We start from the raw sequence: 9,795 nt of genomic DNA on the forward strand, positions 1-9,795 counted from the left end.
TAGAATATAGACATATTCTAGAATTTGTGGTACAAAAAAGTAAAATCACAAAAATACTGAACTCAGAGGAAAATCAATTTGGAAAGTCCATAATCACATGGCAAAATCGACAATGTACTTTTGGCTTATATATCTAGACCATAAATCAGACAGATGGATCTCACAAAAGATTTGAGCAATACTATTATCTTCAGAAACCACACTGTGGTTGGATAAAAAATTTAAAAAAGAAAAATACCGAATTGCAAGGAAATTCTAGATAAAATGTCCTTAATCAAAAGGCAAAATCAAAAGCTCCAACAAATCGAATGAACAGAAAACAACTGTCATACTCCGACATGATTAGTAACTAGAAAAAAGTGTTTTAAACTTGGTTGTATAGCTAGCTAAACATCTCACTAGTTGAACAGTCGCATAAAATTCTAGTATATTGACAACAATGTTAGAACAAAACAAACAGACATAATATGTAGTGGCTGCATACTATGTGAAAAGAGCATAACACCGAAACACGAATGTTCTTCAATATTGAACAATTTTTCGACATTTCAATGATTATGTAAGTAATGCAAGAATTAACCATCTCTGAAAAATGGCAGTTAAATGTATTTTACAGTCTGTCAAATGAGACCTTTTAAGATGAAGTTCAAGTAACAAAACAAATATTTGATTGATGTATCACATTATCCTGAAAACAACATTGTTAAAGTGTTAAGGTGTTAATCAAGGCGCGTATATTGTTAATATAAAACACAACCAGTTGCTTCGTAGCATGCAGGAAGTGTAAATAAACAATAAGAAGTTGTGAAACTTAACAGGTCAGGGTAATGGCAGTATATGGGCCAGTGTCAATGTATTCACGACAAGGGTGTAGAAGTTTGTCAAATTCATTACTCATTAAGGAACGCTATTTTTTTTCTCTCTTTTTTAGTCATGAATAACAAGAATCTGCTATTGCGTTAGACTTAAGAACATATCCCTTTTTTGGCAGCATTTTAGGCAATGTTAAAATAAATTTTGGTGTATTTTTTTTTAATCTTGTTTCCGTTATTCACATGTTACTGTTGTATAAATACGTACGATAATATTATTTGATTGTCGTTTGCTTAAAATTCAGTGTCAAACAACATGCAAATTCATATTTTTCTAACCTAAATCATGTTTGGGAAAGTATGTTCAATTCATGCTGTATTTTTTTGTAATCACAATGTAAAGATGCAATCACAGTATCAGAGTGTTCTACCGTACCACATTGACTGTACACACAGCAATACATCCAGAATGTGCTAAATTATTTCTCGATAGACAGATTTCTGGCGATTCAATCCGAAATCAAGCGTTCTAAATATAACCGCGATAGAGATATTGCCATGATTTTTGCTGGCAAATGAACCTTTTCAACGACACTTTAGATTTTGCCATATGACGATGGACTTTCCGAATTGATTTTCCTCTAAGTTCAGTATTTTTGTGATTTTACTTTTTTAGAGATCTTTAATGTTTACTTTGCCTATTATAATGCAAAATATCTGCCCTATTAAAAATTAAAAATGAATTTTGAAACTTAACTCTTTTGATTTTTATTAAATAGGGCAGGTATTGAAATGAATTTTCCTCAGAGTTCAGTATTTCTGTGATTTTACTTTTCACAAGCCCTTCTGTTAGAAGCGATGCTTATCCTTTATTCCGGTCAACCCAATTTGCACTACTTATCGAAAAATTATAATTGTTCTTTTTCTTCTGAATATAAATGAAATACTTGCCACTGAATATTACGCAACCAGTAATCAAACATCGTGCATAAAGAGGAAGTTGTGTCACATATATTTTGTGTATAACCATTAATCTAGTTTGAAATTTCAAAGGATTACTTCAATATTTAAAAAGTAAAATCACAAAAATACTGAACTCCAAAGAACTTTCAAAACAATCAAAATGAACAACTGGCAAAATCAGATTATAACCCACATCAGACGAATGGACAGCAACTGTCATTAATGCATGCGTAAATTCAGAAGCTAGTTTCAACTGAATTTTACAGTCCATTATCAAAAAAAACTTATAATTTCCTACACTGATAACAAACCAAAACCGTTATAAAAAAATAAGAAAAAGCCAATGTGTCCCAGAACCCTCAAAACCACTGGAAACAATATTATCATACTGCATTCTTGTATTATACTGCTAGCCATCTTGGATCCAGATTTTACAATCAAACCTTTTGTTTTCCAAGAAATTTACTTCCAAGAAATTTAAATGTTGAGATAAGTTTACTAAAACTCAAAAATAATATAATACATATTTTGTTACTCGTACAAAGGGATTTTTATAGAGTTAGTTTAATAGCAAAGTTGTACATAATCATCACTGAGGAAACTTTTTGTTTTAAACTACAATTACTGTTGTACTTAAATTCGATTACCTGTACTTCTATTTCCGACTGACATTTTAAACACCTGTTTGCAGCGGACAGTTATTTCAAACCACACAATGATAATCTTAAATTATTCGAATAACTTTTACTTTCGAAATACCACAAAGAAAATATCAATAAGGACATCTTTTTGATAAACCAACTAGCTTCGTGAGAACAAATCTGTTACCCCTATGCATTGATCCATATTTGATCGCCATTGGTCGCTACTTTGTTATCAATTTTTGATTTCTTGTCAATTTTATCGATAAAAATGATAGTTTTAAAACTCCTATCTCTTGTTCAAAGAACCACATAATAATTTGATAAAATTATAGGGTAGACTTAATATATGTCTCTTTAGAAAATTATACCGTTTTAACAAAATTGTTAATGATAAAATCTTCAACTTTAAACAGGCATGTGTGATATAGACCAAGATATCACAAAATGATATATTCAGTCATTGCCGTGCAATTATACCTGTCAAATTCCATTTCAATCGTGATCAAATGAATGATTTATGTATCAACAAAACAGATTATTATCGCTTTTTCCTCACCATTACCCACAGTAAAGTGAAAGAAAAGACATCAAAATATGTTATACCAATATGAAGAATGCAAAATACTTTAACATTTTCCTTGTTCCGAATTTAATTTTTTATTGTTTGAACATCGTTATAATATCATTTGTCTCTCTGTCCGTTAAAGTGGTCTTGGACAAATAATAATCTTATTGAAACATGAATTTTCTAAATTTAATCAGTGCGAAAAAAATGTTTAGCGTGCCAGCCATAAATATCTTATAAATTTGTAAAATACAATATGTCATACAAGAGATCCCAGTTTCCAGATAGGTTGTGAAAAAAGCATACAAAGGCTATTGCAATACAAACATGGAAGGCAGAAAATGTTTTCTCATTTCTTTGAAAATTCCTATTCAATATCTTACGCATCGCTCGATGACAAACTATTTTGAATAGCTTCTTTTCACATTTGCTAAATTTTTGGACGGGTAAAGGATTTCAATTTTCGATAAAAGTTGTTGTATTTTATTCTTTGCATTATTGGCATACAGTTTGGATTAGCTTAAATTTTCAAACTTGGGTCATTCTAAAACAAGGGTTGCTTGAACGGACATATTTTCATTTGTTTTCAATGTAAATATGATTACCACAAGGGGACTGGTTTTAATAGATCATTGCTATAAATGAAGCCAGTGAATAACTGATTTTTTTTGGTATTCACGAAATATTTGGCATTGCTTGAAGTAATTAAAACAAAACAAAAAAGAATTTCACTGGTCCAGCAGATCGTTTCCTAATACTTTCATGACTTTTGGTTTTTAGGTTTTGCTTGTTCAGTCAAAATGGCGTTATCTATATGCCATTGTTGCTTTTCTTTGTTTACATATTTGTTTATTTTATATGGAATAAGATAATCACACAATGCAGACTACTGTACCCCAAATTTTGACATGTCTTCTCATTTATATCTGTTTGTTTTGTTCTCATATTGTCGTCAATATAAAAAAAATTTAAGCGTGCGACTGTCGTGTATAAACAAGGGAGAGTTGAAGCTAGATATAAAACCAGGTGTAATCCTCTATTTTCTACATAAAGAATGCCTGTATAAAGTCGGGAATCTGACAATTGTTTTCCATTCGTGTGATGTGTTTGAGCCTTTGATTTTGCTAAATTTTTTTCGAATGGACCTTCCGATTTCAATTTTCCTTGAAGTTCGATATTTTTGATATTTTGGGGGTTTTTTCAGCACATCATACCTAACACAAACCAGGTATATAAGTAAAAACAAATCCCTTTATTAAAAAAAAAAGATTGAGATGGACCTAGTGTATTTTTTTCCTCTCATTTAAGTGTTCAAGAAGTGTCGAGCATACAAAGCCACATGGTTCATTTTTTATACTGATTGTTTACTCCGACACTTGAAATCGCTCTTATTAGATGTGTCAAAATAATAAGAATTAATATGTTATAATTATCAAGTTAAAAAAGTTAATTAGGGTAACACATGGTATTTTGTGTATTTCAATGTTTTACAGTCGAAGGCGACAAAAAAAATTATGATGGTATCTATAATCAGCTTGTTTCCCGATGTTCAAATATCGCAAATCAATTAAGAAACGTCAAATCAAGGTAACGAAACAAACGGTAAATCAAGTTCTTATATTATTTTAACAAAAATTTACAGTTATTGCATTGTCTTGGGTTCGTTGTTTTTTAAAACCCCTACCCATTTAAGGTTTACAATATATTGCATTGAACTAACTATCAGTAGCTGCGATTTCTAACATATATGCACTTATTATATTTTTGATGTTGGAATGTACAAGTACCCGACCACGTCCACTGATAGTTGTTTTTCTTTCATTATTTTGTACATTACTAAGACTGTTTGTTTACTTGTTTGAATTGTTTTACATTTGTCAATTCGGGGCATTTTTAAGCTTACTATACAGTATGGGCCTTGCTCATTGTTGTAATCCATACGGTGACCTATAGTTTTTAATTAATGTTTCATTTGGTTTCTCGTGAAGCGTTGTCTCATAGGCAATCATAATACATTTTTATATATGTATTAGCTGAAGAAAGATAACTCTACATTGACTACTACACTTTTGAGATACACGTCGAAAAATAAATTATACCGTGGTTTTTCTTTTCTGAATTTCATAGAGGATTGGAAGAACAGACAAAGACTTCAGCAAATCATCTCCTCTATGGCATAAAGTATTGCAATTAAACTTTAGGATACTTTATTAGAATGCAGCAATCCACTGACTTTGTCTTCTACTTTCACCATTACAATATCCACAGCCATGAACAACCAATAAAACGAAAACAATATTAAGCAAATGGTGATAATAAGGGGTTTATTGTTTTGCCGTTTTTAAGATATTGCATAATATGTAATCAATAAGGGGATGAATTTAAACAGTAGTTAATTTGGAAAGTTTAATAAAATGTTTCTTTAACCTCAACGTATATCTATATGCTAGTCGGAAACTCTGCAGTTTAATTACCAGTAAATCCTATTGTATTTGTTTGAAGAAAGTTCGTGTGTTAAAGACGTCAATCTATGATCGATTGTTTTTAAATGGCTTTTCCTTTCCTCTTGTTGACTTTCCTTTCTTTCATAGGGATGTCACAATGTTTCCCTAGTATGGAGTGTACGCTATGCTTTGAATTGCGTTTTATATCTGAATTAACTTATTATTTTATAGTAGATGGTTTTTGTTCTTAAATAGAAAATATGAAACCAGGTGTTCTTTAGTGTAAAGGCGAAGTCATATCATCAAAAGTTTTGCGCAGGCAATAAAGATTTGGTTGATAGAATATAAGTTTCACAGATGACCATGTGATTATTCCACAAGTCATCACTACAACCACTTGTCCACATATCAGACGTAAGCTTATATGAATTTTAAAAACGTAAAATTACAAAAATAACGATAATAATAAATGCAATAAAATAAAAAACAGAAATTCCTTTATCAAATGGCAAAAGGTTCAGATATATCAAACGATTGAAAACAACTGTCTGTTTCCTTGTGATTTACCTTTTGATGGCTATTATTTGTTTGTTTCTCTGTCCTATATTTTCTCCCATTCATCAGTTTATTTATTGTAACCCTATCGTGTAATGTTGTCGTTTTAATGTTAAAATTAACACTACGATTAAAGCGGGAGGTTTGGCATGTCACCAAACCAGGTTCAACTCACCCTTTTTTCATAAAATGCCCTGTACCAAGTCAGAAAAACGGCCATTGTTACATTATAGTTCGTTTCTGTCAGTGTTACGTTTCGGTTGTATCGTAGTTCTCTTATATAAGTTTTTTAACCAAATTTGTTTTTTTCTCTATCGATTTATGAAATTTGAACAGCGGTACACTACTGTTGCCTTTATCTAAACAAAACTTCGAGTGTCACTAGTAAAGGAGAACCCTTCCGAAGCATATAAGCTCTACCGCCGGTTTCAGATCTGGTTAGTGTTGCTGGATCCTTTAATTTTTGTGAAATTTTTAGTTGTTTGTCTGTTATTGTCTCCCTAATCTGCTGTTATATTACCTTTTATACCCCAATTTAAGCTTCTTTACTTGCGTCCAATTATCTGTTGCTTATGTGCTAATGTGTACATGCGATTATATATAAACATCATTTCAATATTGGTTGAAGGGTTTCAACAGTTTCCACCAATTTAAGCGAGGGGAAAAAAGCAAACAAAATAACAATGCAACTATCAATGTAAAAGTATTAAATAAATATCTTATTCATCAATAACTATATACTTTTAACAAAACATATTATTAACACAACACATTCATGAAAATATTTTGATTTTATTTCAGACCACTGTTTTTCGTTCTCCTTCTATTTAAAGAATCTTAAACCCTGAGAAGGACGAGAATGAGTTCAAATCACCATGGAGAACATTTGCAGCATTAGGAATTGTTTTTATAAATGCAGTATCACCCTTCTTCATGTCAACGACTACGTTTTTGGTGGACTGTACGGAATCACTGACTCCAATAGCACTTGCTCTATTCCCGGTTATTTTTGCACCATGCTGACTACTTTTATGTTTCAATAAGAATACTGTGTCAAACTGTTTACCTTTTGGTACGTCAGATGTCCAACTAAATGAATATAGTCCGTCTTCATGACATTTAAATGTGCCGTCGGCGGAGTTGTACGCAAGGCCCACGTTCGTTTTCACATCATCGTATATCACAATATGTGCCTTGTTTTGATTGCCTTTTATAACTCTCATTGGTGACCCTCTGTTAGCGTGGAAGGCTACTGGATTGTAAGCTTAAAATGGATAATGATTTATGTATCACATATATGCATAGTTAGACAAGTGCATAACCAAAAAAAAAGAACATTCTGATACTTGTTTTACTGCAAAGTAATAATATAATGCTTTTTTTTTTTTAAATCAGAATGAAAGTAACTATACGAATTTTTAAAATGTTGGTTTTGCGTAGCTATCATATACTGTATAATCACATTAATGTAAAATTAGAACAAAGTCTGGATAGTACAAATAAAGTTTAAATAAACATATATATACTTAAAGAAATTAAAAATAATAAATAATAACTTTTAGTTATGCTCCTCTTTGAATTTGTATAAAATATTAAAAGTGCATACTAATTAGCATTATACTGTGAATTCATTATAGTTCGTGGTGAGCATTACTGTAAACAGGGAAATAAAGACGGCGCGATATTTCCCGGTTTACAGTATATGAATATTGTATAAGTTAAAACTCAAATTGAAGTGTTCGGAAAAGATAAAATAATTAAATCTTGGTATAACCACGAAATCAAATGTCCACGAGCAAATGATGTTTATTGCAATCCACGAAAATTAATGAAATAATAGAAATATATAATGCCATTTCCAAAATTTGACCCTTAAAGTTCTTTCTCATCATAAATCACATCTTTACATCCTTTGTCATTGTGTTATGTATAAATTTAAAAATCCAATGCACATTCCGTCATTAGAACGAAAATTCCAAACAATATAGTAAAATTCTATATTTTACCAATATATGAATGAGAATGATTTTTTACTATCGTCCTATATTAACATGATAAAAGCAAAACCGAAATTAATAAGTATATTTATGAAATATTCAGTGCTTTCATTTGAGGGTGATAATTGGTCGTCCACTACATGACATTAAGTAAAATGTTAGGTTCTTTAAAACTATTTTGAAAATAAGGATTCAATGAATGCATAACATCGTGTTTTATGTTGCAGATCAATGCCACTTAGCATAGTGCATTCTCATTCAACATCGATGAGTAGTCTATATATTTTTAGAAATGTTCCGAAACATGAGAAAAATTAACGAAAACTGTGAAGGATTTCAAAATATGTATCTTGTATATGCAATGTTCACCAACATTTAATTAATATGTTTTGGTAGGTGATAATATACATATTCAGAGAAACTTATTTTGAGCCCTTAAAAAAAGCCGTATATACGTCATTTATACGTTTATATAATAATATATATTACCTGATACTATCTGGCCTGAAACAAAAAACGGACAAAATATTAAACAAAGTTTGGGTGAAATAAAAGGCAAAACAATTGCATTATACTGATGAATAAAAGTGCTTACCAATTAAAAAAAAAGATAAATAGAAGATATCATATGGTCCTTACATTATCATATCTTTAACAATAAACTCATTGAAAACGTTTAAACAAAACACATTCCTACTATTTTTCAAGCTTGTAATGCATATACAATTTCTAGATACATGATTTTTGATTTATAAGTTGTTATTAGCTTTTAACCAAATGTCAGTCACTTCGAGTACTCTCAAATCTGTACTCTGTGTCTTTTCTGTTGTATTAATTCCCTTAAATGTCCGTCCTTTACTTTTGTGTTTCTGATTTGTATCGATCCGATGATTTAAACCCTATGCAACGAATCTTTATAGATTGTACAAATATTATACTGTTACACAATTGCTCTATGTTAGAGGAGGGTTTGGGGCCTGTCCAAAGTCAGCAGCCTGTATCTAGGTGGTGTTGTTTTTTGCTGTTTCTCATAATCGTGAAGTAACAATCTTCTTTATTCATATACAAATATTTTGTCAATACAGCAACAATGTAAACCCTATTTAAGAATTGAATGTTTCTTTTTGTAATTTCATTTAGACGTTAAAGCGTTGACCGAGGCACATTTTGTATGGCGTGTCATACAAATAAATGTGCACATATTCAATTCTTTTACAAGAATCTTTGTATTCTGATGATTAAATTTTTATGTTGCAACCATGAAATAACTAGTTGTCTTACGCTTTATGTTTGATATTCTATTCCATTGTTCTGACAAAGGTACGGATATCACGTTCATGAAAGATGTTGCATTTAATACGGAAATGAAAGATCGCTTTTGGAATGCCACAGCCAATAAAATTTCGGAATCGTATGCAATGTTCTTATATACCTTTAATGAAACATTGAGGTGATATGTTTTACCGTAGTAGATATGAAAATAAACTGGTACTTACTAGAAATAAAACAAAGAGCCAGAATGGCAAATGATGCAGTTCCAGACATTGTTGTATATTGATGGTTGATCCTGAAAGTAAACAATGACCGGCTTGATACGTCAGTCTGTATAACAAACGTTATGTTAAGATTAAATGGACGAAGAAATACAAATTATAAAATTTGAATCTACACAGAAAATAGTACGAAATGAATTGTGGGCCCTAAATTCAATAGTGCCTAAAACTGTTGTGAATATGCATATTAAATAGGAAATAAATTAATTAACAATTTTTTCAAAATTTACAAAATATGCCCTATAAGTAATTTTTTTCAAAG

At 30.7% G+C, this 9,795-nt stretch overlaps 1 protein-coding gene across 1 annotated transcript; it reads right to left on the reverse strand.

Moving 5' to 3' along the window:
• Positions 1-6,759: 6,759 nt before the first annotated feature.
• LOC134711208 (C1q-related factor-like) lies at positions 6,760-9,543 on the reverse strand. Its single transcript, XM_063571676.1, has 3 exons — positions 9,477-9,543; positions 8,470-8,484; positions 6,760-7,247 (listed from the first exon to the last, which is right to left on the reverse strand). Exons 1-3 carry the CDS (start codon positions 9,523-9,525, stop codon positions 6,811-6,813), a joined length of 501 nt encoding a protein of 166 aa, XP_063427746.1. The 5' UTR covers positions 9,526-9,543; the 3' UTR covers positions 6,760-6,810.
• Between the last annotated feature and the right edge of the window lie 252 nt (positions 9,544-9,795).

The sequence above is a fragment of the Mytilus trossulus genome, chromosome 1 (assembly GCF_036588685.1).
Source record: "Mytilus trossulus isolate FHL-02 chromosome 1, PNRI_Mtr1.1.1.hap1, whole genome shotgun sequence".
Lineage (NCBI taxonomy): Eukaryota > Metazoa > Mollusca > Bivalvia > Mytilida > Mytilidae > Mytilus > Mytilus trossulus.

Coding starts and splice junctions, on each gene's coding strand:
- LOC134711208 (XM_063571676.1), bottom strand. CDS start 9,525: ATGTCTGGAACTGCATCATTTGCCATTCTGGCTCTTTGTTTTATTTCT.